This window comes from Scyliorhinus torazame, chromosome 16 (genome assembly GCF_047496885.1).
Source record: "Scyliorhinus torazame isolate Kashiwa2021f chromosome 16, sScyTor2.1, whole genome shotgun sequence".
In the NCBI taxonomy this organism is placed as follows: domain Eukaryota; kingdom Metazoa; phylum Chordata; class Chondrichthyes; order Carcharhiniformes; family Scyliorhinidae; genus Scyliorhinus; species Scyliorhinus torazame.
Genome location: NC_092722.1, coordinates 74,895,647 through 74,921,487, shown reverse-complemented (window position 1 = coordinate 74,921,487; position 25,841 = coordinate 74,895,647). Strand labels below are relative to the sequence as shown.

The window sequence follows — 25,841 nt, the reverse complement described above, 5'->3', positions numbered from 1 at the left end:
GACGAGGACAACACGCTCCCAGAGTCGCAGGTGACCAGGTCGGCGCCCACATCACCACCAGGGCTGGGGCGATCGCGGCGGAAAGCAAAAACCCCCGACAGACTTAATTTGTAATGTTTCTGCCAGCCCCGCCGGATTCTTTTTTTTAAACAGGGGGTGAATGTTGTAACCACCAGTTGTGGTATATTGTATGAATTACGGGACTGCCCGTATGTTACAGGTACGACGGTAAATCCCTGCCTGCTGGCTCCGCCCAGCAGGCGGTATAGAAAAGGGTGTCCTCTCCTGCGCTGCAGCTATTCTGGTTCCAGCTACAGGAGGCACAACATCTTGTTCAATAAAGCCTCGATTGTTCCACCATTCTCGTCTCGTGGTAATTACGGTACATCACATCAAACTGCATGACTTATTTGCTTAAGTTTATATACACTATATCAAATTATCGACGGCCCAGAATTCATAACAAAAACCCATTAGTCTTTTCTTTGTTTAAAAAAAGCAGGACCTGAAGTAACAAATCACACTTTTATGACATCGTAATTGCACATTCTGCAGCCACAGTGTCTGTCTTTATTGTTTTCAGGACTCTTAAAACATGTCACTGCAGCACATATACATAGACCCTACCCCAGACTCTCGAAATCATTACTGCATCAGCGCATATCATATATATATTAATTTCATACATTCATCACAGTGGGAAGCTGAAATACGTATTGTTCAATCTGACACCACACATTAGACTCAATGGACAGGGAGCAGGAGCAGGAATCCGGCATGATTCACCCCCTCCCAAACCCAGGGATCATTAGACTGGAATTAGTGCAGGGACATGGGCCGAGTCACACCTCACCCAAACACAGGGGACACTGGGCAGGATTCAGGAGCAGGAACCCTGGATGATTCACCATTCCACTTCCCGGCACCCCCCCATCCCCCTGAACCGTGTGTCACTGGACAGGAATCAGCAGCAGGAACCTGGACTCATTCACCCCTTTCCTAACAAAAGGGTCACTCGACAGGAATCAGGATCGGGAACTGGGATTATTCTCTCCTCTCCATAACCAAGTGGCCTCTGGACAGGAATCAGGAGCAGAAGCCCAGGCTGATTTACTCAACCTCTCTAATTGAGAGGTCACTGGAGAGGGATCAGGAGCAGGAACCCAGGAAGATTCACCCCTTTCCTGCCCCAGGTGTTATTGGACAGGGATCAGGAGCAGGATCCCGGGACGATTCACCCCCTCCCTAACCCAGGTATTATTGGACAGGGATCAGGAGCAGGAACCCGGGACGATTCACCCCCTCCCTAACCCAGGTATTATTGGACAGGGATCAGGAGCTGGAAACCGGGAAGATTCACCCCCTCCCTAAGCCAGGTATTATTGGACAGGGAGCAGGAGCAGGAACCCGGGTTAATTCACTCAATACTCTAACCTATGTTGACGGGACAGGGGTCAGTGTACAGTGGGTGGGGACGATTCTCTCACCTCCTGTGAAACACTTGGGGATACATTTCTTGCCGCAGCCAGCATCACAACAAGTGTGGAAAGCATCACAATCCTTGTTGTCTTCACATGAATCTCCGGTACTCATCTGGCAGAAGATGGAAAGTCTGTCCTCAGTGGGGCACTGATCCGTTGGTTCTGAAGAGCAAAGGAGGAATTCACATTGATCCTGTGTCTTTCCCCACATCAGGGACATTTCAAAACGCTCTGTGTCAATGGTTCACTTTTCTTCAAAGTGTGGCAATGTTACAATCTGGGAGATGTTATGGGTAACGCACGCACAGCAAGATCCTACAATTAGCTTATGAGGTCAAGGCCCAGTTCTGTCTGAATCATGGAATGTTCCCAGCACAGAAGGCCACTTGGCCCATCGAGCTCATTCTAGCCCTCCACAGGAGCAGTCCAGTTGGTTCTACCCCACCCTGCCAACACCCTTCCCTGTACCCCAGCATTTCCTCCGTTCTGCCCTCATTAATGACAACCAGGGATTGTGGGCCTGGATAATGTGCTCACGGTCTGACAGTCCCAGCCCTTTTCAACACAGCCGAGAATATGTGACTCACACTCCGATTTGCCTAGATGTTAGTCAGAGAACCATTCGACTACGTAAAGGGCTCTCTAACACATCAGACTTCAATTGGACCCATGCTTTTGCTCCTCAGCCTCTTTGAACAAAGGCCAACCAATCGTACCCTCCATTGACTGGGCCGACACACCTCCCACACAGCCTCCTATCACGGAGTTATTAGGCTGACACTGCAGCCTCCAATGAGTGCACTGAGGCTGACCAATACCCCACTAATTTTGTTCCATGTGACGACCCAGGTTACCATTCTCCGACTCTTGCATGCGCACTTACTTTTTGCCAGGCACTCTGGCACACATCTCGGCCCACACTCCGTCTTACAGCATGATGCCCAGTGCCCACAGGAATCATTATCCTCACAGGGAGCAGTGAAGTTCATCTTGCACACGTAATGCAGTCTGGATGAATGTGGACATGTCCCTCCGTGACCTGTAGGGAAGACACAGATTGACATCACTCACTGATACTCCTGACCAACAGACACCATTCAATGCTCAATGTCCCACAACCACAGCACGGGGTTCGATACAGAGTAAAGCTCCATCTTGACTGTTCTCAACAAACACTCTCAGGACAGGTACAAAGAACAAATAGGAACAGGCCCTTCGGCCCTCCAAACCCGTGCCGACAAATGCTGCCCGTCTAAACTAAAATCTTCTACACTTCCTGGGTCCGTATCCCTTTATTCCCATCCTATTCATGTATTTGTCAAGATGCTCCTTAAATGTCACTATCATCCCTGCTTCCACCACCTCCACCGGCAGTGAGTTCCAGGCACCCACTACCCTCTGTGTAAAAAAACTTGCCTCGTACATCTCCTCTAACCTTGTCCCACGTACCTTAAACCTCTTCCCCAAAGCTCCCTTTGAAAAGTCCCCATCAAACACCCGCAGGGCAGTTCCAGCATGAAGTAAGTTTCAGAGCAAATGTCCCTCCACACTGTCCCCATCAAACATTCCCAAGACAGGTCCTGCAAGAGGTTAGATACAGAGCAAAGCTCCCTCCACACTGTCCCCGTCATACACTCCGATAACAGGTACGGCACAAGATTAGATACAGAGTAAAGTTCTCTCTGCAGTGTCCCCATCAAACAATCGAAGGACAGGTACAGCACAGGGTTAGATAGAATGTAACGCAAAAAGTGCAGAGAATACCGGAAGTCTGCAGAAGGATTTGGATAGGTTAGGTGAATGGGCTAGGGTCTGGCAGATGGAATTCAATGTTGCCAAGTGTGAGGCTATCCATTTTGGGAGGAATAACAGCAGAATGGATCATTATTTAAACGGTAAGATGTTAAAACATGCTGCTGTGCAGAGGGACCTGGGTGTGCTGGTGCAGGAGTCGCAAAAAGTTGGTGTGCAGGTGCAACAGGTGATTAAGAAGGCTAATCGAGTTTTGTCTTTCATTGCTAGAGGGATGGAGTTCAAGACTCGGGAGGTTATGCTGCAATTGTATAAGGTTTTGGTGAGGCCACATCTGGAGTATTGTGTTCAGTTTTGGTCTCCTTACCCGAGAAAGGACATATTGGCACTGGAGGGAGTGCAGAGGAGATTCACTAGGTTGATCCCAGAGTTGAGGGGATTAGATTATGACGAGAGGTTGAGTAGACTGGGACTGTACTCATTGGAGTTTAGAAGGATGCGGGGGGATCTTATTGAAACATATAAAATTATGAAGGGAATAGATAGGATAGATGCGGGCAAGTTGTTTCCACTGGTCGGGGAAAGCAGAACTAGGGGGGCATAGCCTCAAAATAAGGGGAAGTAGATTTAGGACCGAGATTAGGAGGAACTTCTTCACCCAAAGGGCTGTGAATCTCTGGATTTCTTTGCCCAGTGAAGCAGTTGAGGCTCCTTCTTTAAACATTTTTAAGAAAAAGATAGATACCTTTCCAAAGAACAAAAGGGATTCGGGGATATGGTGTACGGGCCGGAGAGTGGAGCTGAGTCCACAAAGATCAGCCATGATCTCAATGAATGGCGGAGCAGGCTCGAGGGGCCAGATGGCCTACTCCTGTTCCTAGTTCTTATCTTCTTATGTAAATCTGCCTCTGAACTGTCCCCAGCAAACACTCCCAGGACAGGGACATTACAGGGTTAAATACAGAGTAAAGATGCCTCTATACTATCCACATCAAACACGTAAAGGACAGTTGTAGCACGGGGCTAGATATAGAATAAAGAAGCCTCTACACTGTCCCATCAATCACACCGCGGACAAATACAGCATGGGCTAGACACAGAGTAAAGCGACCACTACACAGTCCACATCAAACACTCCCAGGACAGCGACAGTATAGTTTTAATTGATTGATTGTCTGGTGGCCAATGAATTGAACAAAATGTCTGCGCTCTGCCCGGCCACAGGTGGTGATTTGCCCCTGTCGCACTGGAATGCTTTTCAGAGTCCCAAGGTTTCAGTTTTGACTTTGACAGCATGGAGGCAAGACTCGGCTATCTCTCTCCAGAAAGGCTGATGTGAACCGTGAAGGATTTGGTCAGAACAGAACTGACTCCATTTTGAACATCACAGAAATACGTAGACACCATTTGTATTTGGAGGTCTTTAGATGTATCCTTCTCTTAGATTCGAGACACTCATTTAAGAAGTCTTAAATTTCATGGATTCCCGACCGACAGAGGTAGGGTGTTTAGTCATGAGTATCCGAACATACGTTTAGACGTATCCGAACATCGCGCATTAGAAAGTAACTGAAATCCTGTCTAACTGTTTGAGACAAAGAAATGTAACCTCCCTTCGTGAGAGCTACTCGGACTCTTAACAGAGAAACAGATTTCCCTCTTTTGGTGGCTGAGCCTGATATCGGCTTGTAAGATAGTCTCTTCAGATCCGGAATACCTAAACACTTGCAATAACTGAAATAATTGTGCATTAAGGTGTGATGGGGGGGGGGGGTGGGGAGGAACAGAATCACAGATGCCCATTGCATGCTTGCCTATCTTATAATGGATACAAACAAACTGTTACTTTAATGAGACTTTGGAACAGTATGTGAGCAGTTCGGAATGGTACAATTCTTTAGATCATTATTATCCAACACTTTATATTCACTGAAATATAATGGGACTGCTTTAGAATGTCACATTATAAACTGTGACTATTGTTACACATTTACCTTGTGTATTCACTCTGTATTGTAGCCATGTATTTGTATTATACTCACACTATATAAACGCAAGTATAACTTGTATTATAATTTTGTTATACCAGTGTTATAAAATCATAGAATCCCTACAGTGCCGAAGGAGGCCATTCGGCCCATCGAGTCTGAACCGACCAACTGAAAGAGCACCCTACCGAGGCCTACTCCGCCGGCTTATCTCCTTTATCCCAGCTAATCTTTAGACACTAAGGGGCAATTTAGCGTGGCCAATCCTCCTACCCTGCACATCTTTGGACTGTGGGAAGAAACAGAAGCACCGGAGGAAACGCACACAGGCACGGAGAGAATGTGCAAACTCCACAGCGACAGAGACATTTGTTTTGTTCATAATGGACCGTGTAGAGGTGTTACTACATGCCATAGTCATGTGACCTCTGCCATGAAGCATAGGCCTCGTGACAGCCATGTAACACTCAGCTCAAAAAAGACATTGCACTGGAAACACTATCGTCTTTGAAGTCAACAAACAAAGAACAAAGAACAAAGAAATGTACAGCACAGGAACAGGCCCTTCGGCCCTCCAAGCCCGTGCCGACCATACTGCCCGACTAAACTACAATCTTCTACACAAGATGTTACACAGTCGTAACATCACGCTGCCAAAAGGAGTATTCTGTAAAAATATGAATGGGTCCGATACCATCTGTTGTCTTAAAAGTAAAAAGGCCTAGTGCAGCTTTCAAGGCTGCTGTGAAACTGGCTGGAGCCTCATAGTGAGCTAAGTGATAAGGGCAGGAATACAGGCTGCTGGTGCCAGCCTGTTACAGAGGGGGTGGCAGCCATTAATCCATCCTCTGTTGGAAGGTGTCTCAGGCTAGCTAATTCCTGCATGACCTGTTACCAATTCAAAAGTCACAAGAGGAGACTTCCCAACAACTCAGGATGATAATGTCATCAAATACTTATTGGTGGAAAACAAGGATACCGAATGGTGGGGGTATGGGAGTATGGGAGGTACGGTACAATGGGGCAAAGAGTGTAAAAAGCCGATGAACAGAATTCAATGCATGATCCTTGTTTACTTTTTCGAGTCTAACAGCCGACTGTCTCTCTCTCTCTCTCTAGAAATCCTGTTGTGAGTTCTATCCCTCGCTCCCTCTCTCTCTCTCTATCTCTCCAGAATGCCTGTGTGAGTGCTCTCTCTCTCCAGAAAGCCTGTGAGTGCAGTATTGGGCCTAGTGCCCTAATTGATCATGCACTAGCCGAGGGTGTCTTAACATCATCAAAGACTCCCAGGACATGACAGCATGGGGTTACATAGAGTAAATCTCGAGGTAACAGAGACAGGCAGGTGAGGTTTGGACAGCCCATATTCCATACCTTGAAAGTTGAGGTTCATCACACATCTGTTCCCACATCCAGCCTCACAACATCTCTGCCAAATATCACAATCATCATCGCTGGAACATCGATTTCCCAGTTTCATCTGACAAATGGGAGTGAGTCGCGATTCTGCTGGGCATTCAAAGACCTCCTCTGTAGACACAAGAACATTTTGGGAGTCAAATTGAACTGGTTCTGGAGAGAGACAATGGTCGCAACATAAGGAACAGGAGGAGGAAGAGGCCATTCGGCCCCTCCAATCTGCTCCGCCATTCAATAAGATTCATCACGGAAGAAAAGCTTAACCCCAATAATCCTGCCTGATCTATATTTCACTTGACTCCATTCAGTGTCCAAACATCAATCCATCTCAGTCATTCATATACTCAACAACTGAGCAATTCTCGCTGTGATGAATGTATACATTTCAGACATATTGTATTCTAAGTATTTGGTGAAGGGATAAAAGCCAACATCACAGTATGTTCGAATGTTAGACTGCTGCAGTCATGTTTTTAAAAGAATATTGGTTTGAAAGACAAGGGGCGAGATTCTCCGACCCCCCGCCGGGTCGGAGAATTGCCGGGGGCTGGCGTGAATCCCGCCCCCGCCGGTTGCCATATTCTCCACCACCGGATATTCGGCGGGGGCGGGAATCGCGCCGCGCCGGTTGGCGGGCCCCCTCCCCGCTATTCTCCGGCCCGAATGGGCCGAAGTCCCGCCGCTAAAATGCCTGTCCCGCTGGCGTGGATAAAACCAGAGATCGCCCCAGAGATCTCTTTCTCAAAGAATAACTGGAAAGCAAGTATCCTTCTGGCCAATTGGTATTTAGGGTGGATTGAGAGCTGGGATAGTCTATTTTCTTGTTGTTTAAGTGGGAATAAAGATAGCAAGTAAGGATATTGTATTTCAATGTGTTGAGTAGTGTTGTTTTGGGGGTAATTGTGAACTATTTTTGGGTGTGGTGATAAAGATTATAATATTTTGACAGTAATATAGTTTTGTTTTAAAATACCAAACCCCTATTTCTTTGTACAATCGTCCCTGCAACAATGTATCCTTTCCTCACAGTCTCACCAAATAAAATAAACTATTGTTTTTTTCCAGTATCACAGTCATTGTTGGGATATGGTCTGGGATCGTAATCTGCCTCTCTGGATCGAGAATTGCACAGATTACCAACCCTCTCACCCCTGTCACAATCCTCTCTGCACTCTACAGCAACCATTTTTCCCCTTATATTGACACTCATGCAACTGTCCTCACTCATGCGTCCTCCCTTCTCTCTCACGAGTTCTCTCTGCTTGCTCAGGGACACTCCCCCCTGTCTCACCTTCCCTCTCTCCTCTATCATCTGCCCTCTTTCACACGTCATCTCCCCTCTCCCAAATTCCATCTCCCCTTTTCCATGTGCCCTCTCCACTCTCACACTATCACTGACCTGCTAAACTCCATCTTCTCTCACTCACCCTGTCCCCTCTAAGTCACCCTCTCCCCTCTCACAAACTCTACTCTTTTACAGACCCTCCCGGTCTTGTTCTCACCCTTCTTGTGGAAGGTGTAGACACATCGTTTCCCACAGTCTCCGACTTGACAACACTTCTTCCAGCCTGTGCAATCATCGTCTCTCTCACACTTCTCCGCCTCCCCCTTGTCACAGATGTGTTGCGTCGTGGAAGGTTCTGGACAATCCCTGTCACGCTTCCCTGTTTTAAAAACGAAAACACAATAAGAGGCAGGTTTTGCAAATCAGCAACTAAAATACCAAGAATGTTAGAGATTCCAGGGACAGGGAGCGAGGGCAACATTCCAAGGAGGGATTTGAAAACAAGGATGATGATTCTAAATCTGAGGAAATGCCAGACCAATGCAACATTGTCTTTAATTTCCAGAGGAATCAAATTAAAAGGAGTAAAGTTTTGCTCCAGTTGTACAGGTTACAATGAGACCACATCTGGAGCTCTGGGCATGGTGTTGGTCTCCATACTTAAGAAATTACTTAAATTATATTCAGAGCCATTCAGAGAGGGCTGGCTTGACTGATTCCTGGGATGGAGGGAGGATTAGCTTATGAAGAAAGGGTGAGCAGTTTGGGTCTGTCTCCATTAGATTCAGAAAAATACAAGATCTTGATGGGGCCTGTCAGGGTGGATGCTGGGATGATGTTGCCCCCTCATGGGGAAAGACTGTGACTGGACGACTGGAGATGAGGAGAATTTCATTCACTGCGTGGGGTGCGAGGCTGTAGAATTTACTTCTCCAGAAAGCAGCACAGGCTGGGTCATTGAATGTATTCAAGGTCGAGTTAAATAGAGTTTTCATTGACAAGGGACTCAAAGGGTATGGGCGGGGTAGACAGGAAGGTGAAGCTGAGGCCACAATGAGATCAGCCATGATCTGATCGAATGGTGGAGAAAGCCCCTGGATCGAAACTGAACTGAGCAGCTCCAGCTGGGAATTGAAGAAGTATTTATTCTTGAATGGGTTGTCGGCATTAATTGCCCGTCCCTAATTGCTCTAAGGTGGTGGTGAGAAATTCCCTACAATACAACTGAGTGCTTAGACGGCAGGGAACACTCAACCACATTGCTCTGGATCACATGGAGGCCAGATGAGATAAGTATGGCAGGTGTCCGTCTCTGAAGGATGTTAGTGAACCAGATGTGTTTTTATGATAATCAATGATAGTTATATGGTAACCTTTACTGAGATTAGTTTTAGATTCCAGATTTATGAATTCGATTCAAATTCCACCAGTTGCCATGGAGGAATTAAAACCTATTTTCCCCAAGCATTCTTCTGGGTCTCTGGATTAAGAGTGCAGCGACGTTACCGTTATGTCACCACCTCCCCCGATGTATAAACTGGAACTGTTCAACATGAGGTGTCTGCAGGCTGCCTGGACAGTTTGTCCCTCTTACCATGTCTGGAAGCGCGATGGACACATCTTTTCCCACAGCCAGCATCGCAGCAGGTTAACCACAGATCACAGTCATCATTATCCTCACATTCCTTTCCGTAATTTACATCACACATGGGTCGCAGGCGGCTGGGAGCTGGGCAGCTGCCATTCTCTGGAAGGAAACAACAAGCAGATTGGTTCAAATATCTACTCAAATCTCAGGTTCCTTTTCTGCAGGTGGACAGAAGGTATATGGAGTGAATCTCAATTGTAACATTCAAATATTCCCAGGGAAGCTCCAACAAAGGGTTACATACAGAGTAAAGATCCCTCTACAGTGCCCCCATCATACACACCCAGGACAGGTACAGCACGGGGTTAGATACAGAGTAAAGCTCCCTCTACACTGTCCCCATCAAACACTCCCAGAACAGGTACAGCATGGGGTTAGATACAGAGTGAAGCTCCCTCTACAGTGACCCATCAAACACTCCCAGGACAGGTACAGCACGGGGTTAGATACAGAGTGAAGCTCCCTCTACACTGTCCCCATCAAACACTCCCAGGACAGGTACAGCACGGGGTTAGATACAGAATAAGGCTCATTCTACACTGTAAGGACTCCCCAGTCCCCCCACACTGTAATGAATTCTCTGTCGCCCCACACTGTAATGAATTCTCAGCCCCTCCATTCTGTAATGACTCCTGACTCTCGGCACACTGATGAATTCTCACTCCCCCCACACTGAAACAAATTCTCAAACCCACCACACTGTAATGAATTCTCAGTCGCCCCACACTGTAATGATTCCTCAATCTCCCCCAAACTGTAATGAATCCTCACGCACCCCCACACTGTTGCGACTCCTCACTCCCCCCACTCTGTAGCGACTGCTCACTCCCCCCCACACAGTAATGATTCCTCAATCTCCCCGTCACTGTAATGACACCTCACTCCCCCCACACAGTAATGATTCCTCAATCTCCCCCACACTGCAATGGCCCCTCACTCTCCCCCACACTGTAATGAATCCTCACTCAACGACACTGTAATGAATTCTCACCTCCCCCATACTGCAATGACTCCTGACTTCCTCCAAACTGCAATGACCCCTCACTCCCCCCCCACACTGTAATCAATCCTCAGTTCTCCCACACTGTAATGGTGCCTCACTCCCCCCAGACTGTAATCAATCCTCACTCACCGACACTGTAATGCATTCTCACCTCCCCCATACTGCAATGACTCCTGACTTCCCCCAAACTGCAATGACCCCTCACTCCCCCCACACTGTAATGGCTCCACACTTTCCCCACACTGTCATGAATTCTCAGTTCCCCCCACACTGTAATGACTCCTCATTATCCACTCTGTGGAATTCCTCACCTCCTTTGAAGAACTTGAAGACACATCTCTTTCCACAGCCAGCATCGCAGCACATCTGCCAATGGTCACAGTCCACATCTTCCTCACATTCATCTCCGAGCTTCAAGCTGCAAACTTTGCTCAGTGAGCTGCTGGCTGGACACTGATCGCTCTCTTCTTTATAGGAAGACAGAAAGAGATCATTAAAGCACACAGGATCCTGGCCCTTTATAAACACAGGTACAAAGTACAAAGCTAATGATTCCTCCTCAACCATTTTATAAATCACTGCTTCAGCCTGAGCTGGAAGGTTGTGTTCAAATCTCTGCTGCCCACTTTTGGAAGGATGTCAAGGCCTTTGAGATACTGAAGAGCAGGAGAGAGACAAATTGGACAATTCTTTCAAAGACCTGGAACAGACATGAAGGTCAGAATGGCCTCTTTCTGTGCTGTCCGCTCAGGTTCAATCGAGCTTTTCTTTGTGTCGACAATCGAGGAGATATTAGGGCGAGGTGACCTAAAGCTTAGTCAAGGAACTCACTTTATAAGGAGTTTGTTAAAGGAGTTGAGAGCTGCAGAGGCAGTTAAGGAGGGAATTCAGGGGCGGCACACCGCACAGTGGTTAGCACTGCTGCCTACAGCTCTGAGGACCCAGGTTCGAATCACGGCCCTGGGTCACTATCTATGTGGAGTTTGCACATTCTCCCAGTGTCTACGTGGGTTTCGCCCCCAGAACCCAAAGATGTGCAGGTTAGGAGGATTGGCCACGCTAAATTGCCCCCTAATTGGAAAAAAATAATTGGGCACCCTAAATTTATGAAAAAACGATATTTTTGCAAAAGGAGGGAATTCCAGAATTCAGGACCCAGGCAACTTAAGGTGTGCCTGAAAATGTTGGAGAAAGTGCAGGACAACAAGTAGAGGATTATGGGTGAACCATTCTCAATATCCACGGAGGGTGTCCTTGGGTGAAGTGGAGAGAGGTAGTGGACAATTCTGGCCTAATATAACACGTGACCAATCAGTTGAAGGGGCTGGAGCATGTGACCAGATACAGGAGATTTCATCAGGTGAGCAATGAGACACAGGGTAACAGACCATATGACCAATCAGACACAGGTCCCTGGATAATGTCACCAATCAGACACAAGGCCACAGACAAAGAACAAAGAACAATACTGCACAGGAACAGGCCCTTCGGCCCTACAAACCTGTACCGATCATAATACCAAACTTTGCCAAAACCTTCAGCACTCCCTTGTGCTGTATCCCTCTATACCCATCCTATACATGTGTTTGCCACGATGCCTTTTGAACGCCGGTAATGTATCTGCTTCCACAACTTCCCCTGGCAACACGTTCCAGGTACTCGCCACCCTCTGCGTAAAAAACCTGCCTCGCACATCTCCTCTATGGAACTTAAACCTATGCCCCCTGGTGAATGACTCCTCCACCCTGGGAAAGAGTGCCTGCCCATCCACTCTATCCATGCTCCTCATAATCCTGTAGACCTCTTGATCAGGTCACCCCTCAACCTCCGTCTTTCTAGTGAAAACAGTCCGTGTCTATTTAGCCTCTCCACATACCTAACACCCTCCCGACCAGGCAATATCCTGGTAAACCTCCTCTGCACCCTCTCCAAAGCCTCCACATCCTTCTGGAAGTAGGCGACCAGAAATGTGCGCAGTATTCCAAGTGCGACCGTACCAAGGATCTATACAACTGTAGCATGACATGTCAGTTTTTATACTCGATGCCCCATCCAATGAAGGCAAGCATTCCGTACGGAATGAGCTTTGTTGACTAACTTGTCCACTTGTGTTGCCACTTTCAAAAATCTGTGGCGCTGCATGCCCAGATCTCTCTGACTTTCTATATTCCTCAGGCTTTTTGCCATTTACGGTATATTCTCCCTGTGTGTTAGACCTACCAAAATGCATTACCTCACATTTGTCCGGATTAAACTCCATTTGCCATGTTTCTGCCCAAGTGGCCAACCTATCTGGGTGTGACCATGTGACCAATCAGACACGGGGCTCTGGATCATGCAACCAATCAGACAAATGCCCTGGGTCAAATGGCCGATTAGACACAAGGCATTGTATCAGACTTCCGATAAGACCGAGGAGCTTGGATCATGTGACCAATCAGACCCAATTCTCTGTATCATGTGGCCAATCAGACATGGGGTTTACGGTTAAGTGACCAATCACACACAGGATCCTGGGTTAAGTGACCAATCAGACATAAGGCCCTGGGTTATGTGACCAATCACACGATGCATTCTGTACCATGTGGCCAACAAGACACAGGTCCCTGGATTATCTGACCTATCACACACGGTGCTCTGTACCATGAGGGGGCTGATTTAGCTCAGTTCACTGGACAGCTGGTTTATGATGCAAAGCAAGGCCAGCAGTGCGGGTTCAATTGCTGTATTGGATCAGGTTACTCGTGAAGGCCTGGCTTTTCAATCCTGCCCCCCACCTGAGGTGTCCTCCGGTTAAATCACCACCTGACAGATCTCCCCCTCAAAGGAGTAAGCAGCCTATGGCCATCTGGGATGATGGTGACTTTTACCTTACCTCCGTATCTTGTGGCCAATCAGACGCACGGCCCTGGGGTAAGTGGTGAATCAGGCACAGGGCCCTGGGTTATGTGACCAATCAGACACACAGTCACTGGTCATGTTGCCAATCAGTCACAGGACCCTGGAATTTGTGAGCAATTAGACACAAGGTCCTGTTTTATGTGACCAATCACACAGAGTCCTGGAGCTTGGTATTGTGTTGTACACAGGGGACTGTATCCTGTGGCCTGTTCCTTTGGACAGATCCTGGGGCTCTCTTCTGGTATTGTTTGTTAGTCGAAGTTAAATTGTGTTGTGAACTGAGTTTTTTGTGGATTGTCCTTACTGTGCCAGCTGGAGTAGACACACTTCTTCCCACAGCCGATATCACAGCACTGCTTCCAGGAACTGCAGCCCTCATCATCATTACAAGATTCACTCGAGTTGCTGGCACAGATCCTCCTCGCTCGGTGCGAGTCAGGACATTCATCTCCTTCATCTGCATGAGAAAAAGTTGTAAGTTAAAGGTGGAGGGAGATTGGGACTTCCGGGTGCGGCGATGACCAGCTGAGTCGCACGTTTCGGCAGCTCCCTGTGAAACGGACTTTTGGGCTCTTGATAGGAGCCCCAACGGCAATTTTAACGGCTGAAAACACCGTGCGGTAAACCAGAAGGGTGTTCCCCCTGGACACGGATGGAAAAAGGAGAGGAAAGTGGCCGGATTGCAGCGGATCCTTTGGAACAACGGCAAGGAAGGCAAGCAGAAACCAAGATGGCGTCGGAAGGTGGCAGTTTCATATGGGGCCCTGAACAACAAGAGTTTTTGAAACGCTGCGTGGAGGAGATAAAAAAGGAAATGAAGAAAGAGTTGTTGGCCCCGATATTACAGGCGATTGAAGGGCTGAAAGAGGAACAAAAGACCCAGGAGCAGGAGCTTCGGGTCGTGAAGGCGAAAGCAGCAGAGAATGAAAACGACATACAGGGCCTGGTGGTGAAGTCGGAGATACAGGAGGCACACCAGAAACGATTTGTGGAGAGGTTGGAGGCACTGGAAAATAACGCAAGGAGGAACAACTTGAGGATTCTTGGCCTTCCTGAAGGTGTGGAGGGGGCGGACGTCGGGGCATATGTGAGCACGATGCTGCACTCGTTAATGGGAGTGGAGGCCCCGACGGGTCCGTTGGAGGTGGAGGGAGCATACCGAGTTATGGTGCGAGGACCGAGAGCAGGAGAAGCTCCCAGAGCCATAGTGGTGAGATTTCTCCGTTTTAAGGATAGAGAAATGGTCCTTAGATGGGCGAAGAAAACTCGGTGTAGTAAATGGGAGAACGCGGTGATCCGCGTCTATCAAGATTGGAGTGCGGAGGTGGCGAGAAGGAGGGCGAGCTTTAATCGGGCCAAAGCGGTACTTCACAAAAAAAAGATAAAGTTTGGAATGCTGGCACCGGCAAGACTGTGGGTCACATATCAAGGGAGGCACCACTACTTTGAGACGGCGGATGAAGCGTGGACTTTTATTGTAAAAGAAAAATTGGAATGATTGGACTACGAAAATGAACGTTTGGACAAAGTGGTGGGACGAGTGGGGGGGGGGGGGGCGAAGAGGGATTGTATGATTAATCCTGCGGTATGGTAACCTTTCTTTCTCCCACAGGTGGTGATGGGGGGAGGTGGGGAGGGAGAGGAGATGGGGCGTTGGCCATGGGAGGCGGGGCCGAGGGAGAGGCGCGGGCTTGGTTCCCGCGCTATGATAATTATGGCGGGAATAGAGAAGCAGGAAGGAGGGGGCGCCGCACGGGGCGAGCCGTGATCACGGGGGGAAGCCGAGGTCAGCCAGAGTTTGCTGACTTCTGGGAGCAACATGGGGGGAGTAATTACGCTAGCGGGGGGTCTAGCGGGGGGGGGGGAGGGGGGAATTACTGGGTTGCTGCTGCTGGGGAAAGGGGGGAGTGGGTGCGGGAAAGGATGGGCGGGGGGGGCACCGTCTGGGAGAAATACAGCCGCGTGGGAACTGGGCGAGAAGCTGGAAAAAGATGATGGCTAACCGGCAAGGGGGGGGGGGGGGTGGGAAGCCCCCCAACTCGGCTGATCACGTGGAACGTGAGGGGGCTTAACGGGCCGATAAAGAGGGCACGAGTACTCGCACACCTTAAGAAACTTAAAGCAGATGTGGTCATGTTACAGGAAACGCACCTGAAACTGATAGATCAGGTTAGGTTGCGCAAAGGATGGGTAGGGCAGGTGTTCCATTCGGGGCTGGATGCGAAAAACAGGGGGGTGGCTATATTAGTGGGGAAGCGGGTAATGTTCGAGGCAAAGACTATAGTGGCGGATAACGGGGGCAGATACGTGATGGTGAGTGGCAAATTACAGGGAGAGATGGTGGTGTTGGTAAACGTGTATGCCCCGAATTGGGACGATGCCAATTTTATGAGGCGAATGCTAGGACGCATCCCAGACCTAGAGACCGGAAAGCTGATAATGGGGGGAGACTTTAACACGGTGTTGGAACCAAGGCTGGATAGGTCGAAGTCCAGGACTGGTAGGAGGCCGGCAGCAGCCAAGGTGCTTAAGGATTTTATGGAGCAGATGGGAGGGGTGGACCCGTGGAGATTCAGTAGACCTAGGAGTAAGGAGTTCTCGTTTTTCTCCTATGTTCATAAAGTCTATTCACGCATAGACTTTTTTGTGTTGGGTAGGGCATTGATCCCGAGGGTGAGGGGAACGGAATATACGGCTATAGCCATTTCGGATCATGCCCCACACTGGGTAGACTTGGAGATAGGGGAGGAAACAAGAGGGCGTCCACCCTGGAGAATGGATATGGGACTAATGGCGGATGAGGGGGTGTGCTTAAGGGTGAGGGGATGCATTGAAAAGTACTTGGAACTCAATGACAATGGGGAGGTTCAGGTGGGAGTGGTCTGGGAGGCGTTGAAGGCGGTGGTTAGGGGGGAGCTGATATCAATAAGGACACATAAAGGGAAGCAGGAGAGTAAGGAACGGGAGCGGTTGTTGCAAGAACTTTTGAGGGTGGACAGACAGTATGCGGAAGCACCGGAGGAGGGACTGTATAGGGAAAGGCAAAGGCTGCATGTGGAATTTGACTTGCTGACCACAGGCACTGCAGAGGCACAATGGAGGAAGGCGCAGGGTGTACAGTATGAATATGGAGAGAAGGCGAGCAGATTGCTGGCACACCAATTGAGGAAAAGGGGAGCAGCGAGGGAAATAGGAGGGGTGAGAGACGAAGATGGAGAGACGGAGCGGGGAGCGGAGAGAGTGAATGAAGTGTTTAAGACATTTTATAAAAAATTGTATGAAGCTCAACCCCCGGATGGGAGGGAGAGAATGATGGAGTTTTTGGATCGGCTGGAAATTCCCAAGGTGGAAGAGCAGGAAAGGATGGGATTGGGAGCACAGATCACGGTAGAAGAAGTGGTGAAAGGAATTAGGAACATGCAGACGGGAAAGGCCCCGGGACCGGACGGATTCCCAGTTGAATTTTACAGAAAATATTTGGACTTGCTCGCCCCGCTACTGACGAGGACCTTCAACGAGGCAAAGGAAAGGGGACAACTGCCCCCGACTATGTCAGAAGCAACGATATCGCTTCTTTTAAAGAAGGAAAAGGATCCGCTACAATGCGGGTCCTACAGACCAATCTCCCTCCTCAATGTAGATGCCAAGGTCTTGGCCAAGGTAATGGCAATGAGAATAGAGGAATGTGTCCCGGGGGTGGTTCATGAGGACCAAACTGGGTTTGTGAAGGGGAGACAGCTGAACACGAACATACGGAGGTTGTTAGGGGTAATGATGATGGCCCCACCAGAGGGTGAAACGGAAATAGTAGTGGCGATGGATGCCGAGAAAGCATTTGATAGAGTGGAGTGGGATTATCTGTGGGAGGTGTTGAGGAGATTTGGGTTCGGAGAGGGGTATGTTAGATGGGTGCAGCTATTGTATAGGGCCCCAGTGGCGAGTGTGGTCACGAATGGACGGGGATCAGCATATTTTCGGCTCCATAGAGGGACAAGGCAGGGATGTCCTCTGTCCCCATTACTGTTTGCACTGGCGATTGAGCCCCTGGCGATAGCACTGAGAGGTTCCAAGGGATGGAGGGGAATACTTAGGGGAGGAGAAGAACACCGGGTATCTTTATATGCGGATGATCTGCTACTATATGTGGCGGATCCAGCGGAGGGGATGCCAGAAATAATGCGGATACTTGGGGAGTTTGGGGATTTTTCAGGGTATAAATTGAACATGGGAAAGAGTGAGCTGTTTGTGGTGCATCCAGGGGAGCAGAGTAGAGAAATAGAAGACCTACCGTTGAGAAAGGTAACAAGAGACTTTCGTTACCTGGGGATCCAGATAGCTAAGAATTGGGGCACATTGCACAGGCTAAATTTGACGCGGTTGGTGGAACAGATGGAGGAAGATTTCAAGAGATGGGATATGGTAGCATTGTCAATGGCAGGGAGGGTGCAGGCAGTTAAGATGGTGGTCTTCCCGAGATTCCTTTTTGTGTTTCAGTGTCTCCCGGTGGTGATCACGAAGGCTTTTTTCAAAAGGATAGAAAAGAGTATCATGGGTTTTGTTTGGGCCGGGAAGACTCCGAGAGTGAGGAAGGGATTCTTACAGCGTAGTAGGGATAGGGGGGGGCTGGCACTACCGAGCCTAAGTGAGTATTATTGGGCCGCTAATATTTCAATGGTGAGTAAGTGGATGGGAGAGGAGGAAGGAGCGGCGTGGAAGAGATTAGAGAGGGCGTCCTGTAGGGGGACCAGCCTGCAGGCTATGGTGACAGCCCCATTGCCGTTCTCACCAAGGAACTATACCACGAGTCCGGTGGCGGTAGCTACACTGAAGATTTGGGGACAGTGGAGACGACATAGGGGAAAGACCGGAGCACTGGGGGGGTCCCCGATAAGAAACAACCATAGGTTTGCCCCGGGGGGAATGGATGGGGGATATGGAATGTGGCAAAGAGCAGGTATAACGCAATTGAAAGATCTATTTGTGGATGGGAAGTTTGCGAGTCTGGGAGCGCTGACCGAGAAATATGGGTTGCCCCAAGGGAATGCATTCAGGTACATGCAATTGAGGGCTTTTGCGAGGCAGCAGGTGAGGGAATTCCCGCAGCTCCCGACACAAGAGGTGCAGGACAGAGTCATCTCAAAGAAATGGGTGGGGGACGGTAAGGTGTCGGATATATATAGGGAAATGAGAGACGAAGGGGAGACTATGATGGACGAACTAAAAGGGAAATGGGAAGAAGAGCTAGGGGAGGAGATTGAGGAGGGGATGTGGGCAGATGCCCTAAACAGGGTAAACTCGTCGTCCTCGTGCGCCAGGCTAAGCCTGATTCAGTTTAAGGTATTACACAGGGCACATATGACTGGAACACGGCTCAGTAAATTTTTTGGGGTGGAGGATAGGTGTGCGAGGTGCTCGAGAAGCCCAGTGAATCATACCCATATGTTTTGGTCATGCCCGGCACTACAGGGGTTTTGGATGGGGGTGACAAAGTGCTTTCGAAAGTAGTAGGAGTCCGGGTCGAACCAAGCTGGGGGTTGGCTATATTTGGGGTTGCACAAGAGCCGGGAGTGCAGGAGGCGAAAGAGGCCGATGTTTTGGCCTTTGCGTCCCTAGTAGCCCAGCGCAGAATATTGCTAATGTGGAAAGAAGCCAAGCCCCCGGGGGTGGAGACCTGGATAAATGATATGGCGGGGTTCATAAAGTTAGAGCGGATTAAGTTCGTCCTAAGGGGGTCGGCTCAAGGGTTTACTAGGCGGTGGCAACCGTTCGTCGAATATCTTGCGGAAAGATAGATAGGGGAGAACAAAGAAGGCAGCAGCAGCGGCCCAGGACTTGGGGGGGGGTGGGAGGGATGGGGGGGATGGGGGGGGGATGGGGGGGGGGGGTGGCCTGAGACAAGGCAGTTGCCAATTAGGGCTAGTTTTTATTTTTTGTTATTTAATATTTATTTATTTGTTGTTGTTTTTGTTTAAATTTAAAAAAGGTCATTATTATCGGTATTGTTACAATGTTGTGTAAAGGATGCACAATGTACTGTGTTGGTCGACCAAAAATTTTCAATAAAATATTATTTAAAAAAAAAAGGTGGAGGGAGATACACACAGCAAAAGAGAGTACTGAGGGAATACTGCACTGTCTGAGGATCAATACTGAGAGTGTATCACACAGTCAGAGCACCATACCGAAGGAATGCTGCACTGTTTCACACTCTATTCATCAGTACGTCTCATTTTGTCTTGATCACAGCATTCTTGTGTCTCACCCTCACATTTTCTGTTTCTCTCTCCTCTTTGTCAGTGTGTCTCGCTCTCTCTCTCTCTGTCACTGGAACTCTCTCTTGTTTGCTTAGTGTCAATTTCTCTCATTCTGCTCAACCTATCTCTCCGTCTCTCTTCCTCGTTCACTTTCTTCCTTATCCCCTTGCGCTGCCGTTTCCTTGCTTACCATCATCCATGAAGCTGGTAATACAGATTTTCCCACATTTGGTGTCACAACAGGTCTGCCAAGCGTCGCAATCATCATCTCCACTGCACTGGTCTCCGAGTTTCAGATCACACATTGGGGTGAGACGGTGGGGCGCTGGACAGGTATCATCCCCTGGAACACAGAAATCGGTGATCAGTCAGGAAAACCTCACTTGCCAGATCTGCCCGAGTGGAGTCACAATGGGCTGGATTGTCCGCCCCGACACGCCACTTTTCATCCTCGACCCGCCCGCAGGATTCTCCGTTACGCCGCCCAGTCAACGGGGTTTCCCATTGTGGGGCAGCCCCACGCCGTCGGGAAACCCCCGGGCACCGGCAAATCGGAGAATCACGCCGGCGGAGAATCCCACCCTCCTTCTCTGGAGACCTCCATAAATGAGGAATTACAGAGATTGTCTGTAATCGATGGTCGAGCTCAGGTCACCCATTATGGAGAGATCCCTCAGGAGAATCCAAACAAAGTGGTTTCCTTCAGGAACCCATTAATGATGAATGAAGTCACACATCTTTAATTGGAGTCAGGGGTGAAACAGCTCGGCAACAGGTTCCATCGCCAGTCTGATGAATGTAGAAATGTTTCTATACATTGTATTTTCTGTCTTTTGCAGTAATATTATTAAGAACACTGGTTTAAATTACAAGCAGTGTGTCTCCTAAAACTGTAACTAAGAAATTATAAGGCGAGGGAATCATTTATTCAAACCACTTTGTTGGTCACAGATAAGTCTAATAGAATGGTGTTTATATTTTGGCTGGTTCCATGGGATACAGATAATTTGAGGGACAGTATTTAGTCCAACTAGTCTGGTACTGGGTCATCTTAATGGATTACGGATAATGTTATTAATTGGAGGAGCCAGATCTGACTGGAGTTTGAAGTCTGCGATAATATTTTAAGTGGAACAGCGGTTTGTCATGGGATTTGAGTCTGAGAAGACAGAAGGATTTTTTGGTTGTTCCTGAAAAGGGTCTTTCTCTCTCTCTTTAAAAGTCTGCACAGATAAGCAAGTAACCTGTTTTGTTAACTTTATTTGTAAGTGGCATTTGATCTGGATTAGGTTGCTCAATTGAAGTTTGTGGCAGGTTTACATAGTAAGTTAAAGATTTTCTTTTATTTAAGAATTATTTCAGTGTTAATTCTGCACACTCCTACACATGCACACTCCTACACATGCACACTCCTACACACGTACACTCCTACACACGCACACTCCTACACACGCACACTCCCACTTGCACACTCGCACACTCCATTCCCAGCTTGTGATGAACTCAGAGCGCCATGAACAGACTCTGATCACCTCAAACCCTTCGAACCACTCACGGGACATGAAGAAGCGAGGAACACATCTCTTTCCACACTCGGCATCACAGCACGAGGACCAGGCCAAGCAGTCAGCGTCACTCTCACACACATCTCCGAGCTTCAGTTCACAGAAGTTGTCCAATCGGCTGGAAGCAGGACACTGGATAGCTGGAAGACACAAATATCAAACACTCCATCAAAGACTGACGGGACAGTGACAGCGTGTGGGTAAATACAGAGGAAAGCTGAGTGATTTCTTACATCTGGTCAGGAACTTGGGGACACATCTGTTTCCACAGCTGGAATTGCAGCAAGTCTGCCAACCATCACAGTCGCTGTCATTGTGACACTGGGTGTTGAAGCTCATTGTGCAGATGTGAGTCAGTCGAGAAGATTCTGGGCATCTCCGGTCACCACCTGTAGAGTGGACAGTGATACATGGCTCAGTTTGATGTGTCTAATCTGGACGTCGCTTCCCACTCACCCCACTGGCTCTCCCGGGCCCCTCGTGACCTCCATCTCTATGGAGCATTATCTAGGAGGGGAGCGAATGTCTCGATCGGTTACTTACCCTTGCCGTGGAAAACATGGACACACCGTCTGCCACAGGTGGTGTTACAGCAGGTCTGCCAGGCAAAACAATCGTCGTCATCTTCACACAGCTCCCCATACCTCAGCTCACACATTGTGGACAGGCGGTGTGGGGCAGGACAGTCCCCTGCTGTCAGATCTGGAGAAAGGAGAGACAAAAATGAGAATTGGGTGGGAGCGAGGATCTCAGTACATCAGCATTCTGCATTATCAGCCCCAGTCAGCTGGGACTGTCTTTTCATTCATCTTTGTTGAGACGCAGTTGATACTTTGCTGCGTCCGGTTGGCCATGTGCTCTTACCTGAGAATTTCGGACTGTGCTGCTGTCCCATGAAGGAGTGGACACATCTGCTGCCACAGGGAGTCTTGCAACACTGCATCCACTTGCCACAATCCTCCTCATCCTGACAGGGCTGACTGTGGTTCATCCTGCACACACGATCCAGACTGGATGCATCAGGACACTTCTTGGCAGTCCAATCTAAGAAACCATAAGATTGGTTAAGGCTGGAGACAGCTGAGATGGGGACAGACATAGAGAGAGCGACGGATAGAGAGACAAAGCGAGAGAGACAAAGAGTTAGACAGAGACATAGAGAGAGGGACAGAGAGTCAGAGAGGGTGAGAGAGAGAGAAAGACAGAGAGAGAAAGAGAGAGAGAGAAGAAGGGAAAGAGGCAGAGATAGTACAAAGAAAGAGAGAGGCAGATAGAGAGATAGAGTGTGGGACAGAAAGAGAGAATGATAGGGGGAGAGATGGTGTGAGAGAGGCAAAGAGAGGTCCGGAGAGAAAGAAGGAGAGTGAGCGACAGAGAGCCAGAAAGAGAGATGGAGAGAGACGAAGAGAGACAAGGAGAGAGAGAGACAAAGAGCGAGTCGGAGAGCGAGACAGAGAGGGAGGGAGACAGAGAGAGGAAAACAGACAAAGAAATAGAGACAGGGAGAGATACACAGGGTAGAACGACACAGGAAGAGAAAGACAGACAGGATGGGAGAGACAGGGAGAATGAGACAAGGAGGGAGAGAGAGAGAGAGAGACAGATTGACAAGGAGAGAGAGAGACAGAGAGGGAGAGACAGAGGGAGAGAAACAGAGAGAGAGAGACAGGAACTGAGAGACAGAGAGAGAAGAACGGCACAGCAAGAAAGTGGGACAGAGAATGGGAAATGCAGAGACAGAGAGAGGGATAGAGAGAGTGAGAGGGAGAGTGAGAGAGGCGGTGTGAGAGAGACAGAAAGAGAGACAGGACCAAAAATAGAAAGTGATGGTTGGAGAGAGAGAGAGAGAGAGAGAGAGAGAGAGAGAGAGAGAGAGACAGAGACTGGATCAGAAAGAGAATCTAATGGATTGAAAGAGAGAACGATGGTGAGGGAGAGAAGAGAGAGAGGGACAGGGAAGAGGCAGAGCGACAGATAGAGACTGACAAAGAGCGAAAAAGTGATAGAAAGAGAGACACAAAGACAGATGGACCGAGACGGAGAGAATTATAAACAGAGAGAGAGACAGAGGCAGACGTAGAAAGAGAGGGATAGATGTTGAGAGATATCGTGAGAGACAAAGATACAGATGCGACCCACTGCAGACTTGTACAGACCTGTTGATGATCTGTTCGTTTTGGACCAGGAACCTCCCCAATTGGATTTCCCAAAGGATGATGGGACACATCGTTTCTGACAGCCAGCATCACAGCAACTTTGGGAACCATTGCAATCTCCATCCGACTCACACACCTTCCCGAAGGTGCTGTTACACACGCGGGCCAGATACTCTGGACGAGGACATTGCCCATCATCTATGTGGGAGAGAGAGACATGCACAATCCAGCATCACCGAGACACAGAGTAAAGCTCCCTCTGCACAGTCGCATCAGACACTCCCAGGACAGGGACAGCATAGGGTTTGATAAAGAGGAAAACTCCCTCTACACTGTCCCCGTCAAACAGGTATCGCCATGGGGTTTAGATACAAAGAAAAGTTCTCTCTACACTGTCTCCATCAAACACTCCCAGGATAGGTACAGCGCGGGAGTAGATAGAGAGTAAAACTCCCTCTACTCTGTCCCCATCAAACACTCCCAGGAAAAGTATCGTACTGGGTTTAGATGCTGAGTGAAGCTTCCCCTTCCCTGTCCCAATCAAGCACTCTCAGGTTCGAGATACAACGGGTTCAGATACAGAGGGCACGATGTAACGGCCGTATCACGCCCGGCACAAATCCAAGCGAGCCGGGTAGATTGTGGGGGGGTCCGCAATCGGGAACTGTGCCAGGTGCCGATCAGGCTCCGAGAAACCAATAATTACCAGTTAGGGCCAATCTCCATCCCATTAACGGGAAGAGCACCCTATCTAACAGCCTCCCATCATCTAATTGGTTCCCCAGCTGCTGTCACACAGGTGCTGATTCGTGGACCAGGCGTCACAGCAGCTGGGGGAGGGGGGGGGCGGTTCCCCGGCCCATTGGAGGCCCCTGGGTGGTCAGGGAATAGGCAGCGTGGACCTTGGCCCTGCCGCTGGAATGTTCTCACCTTGGCACTGCCAGGCTTGCACATTGGAACTGCCACACAGGCATTGCCAAGATGTCTGGGTGGCACCACCAAGCCGGTAGGGGCATGCCCATGGTACTAGGGTGGCAGTGCCAGAGTGCCAGGTTGGCACTGCCAATGGTCAGGGACTGACAGAGGCTGTGCGCATGAGGGAGAGTTGAGGGGGTGTGTGAAGTGTGGGCACGGGGTTGTGCAGGGTGGGCATGAAGTAGCCTCTGAAAGATGGGTTGGGTGACGGGTGGGGGTCTGGAAGGGGAGCTGGAAAGGTTCGCGGGAAGACCTGAGAAAGTGGGCCCCACAGTGACCCCGTAGCAGGATGCCATTACTCGGGGAGTGGGGGGATGCAATGCAAATGTTTGAGTAGGTGGCATTCCCTATGGGTGGGGAACCCACAATCCCACCTCGGGACCGAAGCACATTTCAAAATGGTGGCCCGATCTCGGAGGAGCCAGTCTGACCAGTGGGTTCAACTCCACAGTGATGAAAATAATTCTACTTGTGGGCTAAACCCGTAGGAAACACCCCAGGCCCCAAAAAAGTGATTAACTGTGTTTAGATAGGAGAAATTCAAAGGCAGAATTGCCAGCAAAACCCACAACACAAAAACACTTTGAAACTTTTCCATTAGATCGTGCACAGAGTAAAGTTCCCTCAACACTGTCACCATCAAACACTCCCAGGACAGGTTCATCACGGGGTTAGATACAGAGTAAAGCGCCCTCTACACTGTCCCCATCAAACACTCCCAGGACAGGTACATCACGGGGTTAGATACAGAGTAAAGCTCCCTCTAAACTGTCCTCATCAAACATCCCCAGGACAGGTACATCACGGGGTTAGATACAGAGTAAAGCTCCCTCTAAACTGTCCTCATCAAACACACACAGGACGGGTACAGCACGGGGTTAGATACAGAGCAAAGCTCCCTCTAAACTGTCCTCATCAAACACACACAGGACAGGTACAGCACGGCATTAGATACAGAGAAAAGCTCCCTCTGCACTAACCCATCAAACACTGGCAGGCTACAAAAAGTACCGGTTAGACCATGGAGTGAAGCTCAGCCACGTGACTCACCTCCTCTGAAAAAGCTGTAGACACACCTGGTCCCACAAGGAGTAAAGCAGCACGTCTGAAATTTGCCGCAGTCACTCTCACTGCGACACGCCTTCCCCATGGTCGAATTACACACATAGCTCAGTTGACTGGGGCTGAAGCATTCTCCCGGTTTGTCACCTACAAGGACAGCAATTGGGTACAAGGGTCAGTTTGCACAGGAGGGACTAGTGGGGCAGGTTTCCCCATGGGAATTCTCTCAGTGTTTTCAGTGCTTCGGAGTTTCTGATAGGCATTGGATTCATGGTCCCAGTTTCCCCGGCACCCTGGGTCATGAGTCTAGCGTCTTTCATACTGAACTGTGAAGCCATTCATAGTCACGCCT

At 49.0% G+C, this 25,841-nt stretch overlaps 1 protein-coding gene across 1 annotated transcript in view; it reads right to left on the bottom strand.

Moving 5' to 3' along the window:
* LOC140392263 (uncharacterized) overlaps positions 1-25,841 on the bottom strand; it is a 206,242-nt gene that overhangs the window by 95,024 nt on the left and 85,377 nt on the right. Inside the window, exons 47-60 of the mRNA XM_072477579.1 lie at positions 25,478-25,636; positions 23,453-23,650; positions 22,161-22,340; positions 21,840-21,998; positions 21,530-21,685; positions 21,287-21,436; positions 19,922-20,074; positions 13,782-13,934; positions 10,888-11,043; positions 9,520-9,672; positions 8,143-8,304; positions 6,596-6,751; positions 2,365-2,520; positions 1,488-1,643 (exon numbers count right to left, since the gene is read on the bottom strand). Coding sequence (XP_072333680.1) covers positions 1,488-1,643; positions 2,365-2,520; positions 6,596-6,751; positions 8,143-8,304; positions 9,520-9,672; positions 10,888-11,043; positions 13,782-13,934; positions 19,922-20,074; positions 21,287-21,436; positions 21,530-21,685; positions 21,840-21,998; positions 22,161-22,340; positions 23,453-23,650; positions 25,478-25,636 — 2,247 coding nt within the window. The remainder of the gene's footprint in view (positions 1-1,487; positions 1,644-2,364; positions 2,521-6,595; positions 6,752-8,142; positions 8,305-9,519; positions 9,673-10,887; positions 11,044-13,781; positions 13,935-19,921; positions 20,075-21,286; positions 21,437-21,529; positions 21,686-21,839; positions 21,999-22,160; positions 22,341-23,452; positions 23,651-25,477; positions 25,637-25,841) is intronic.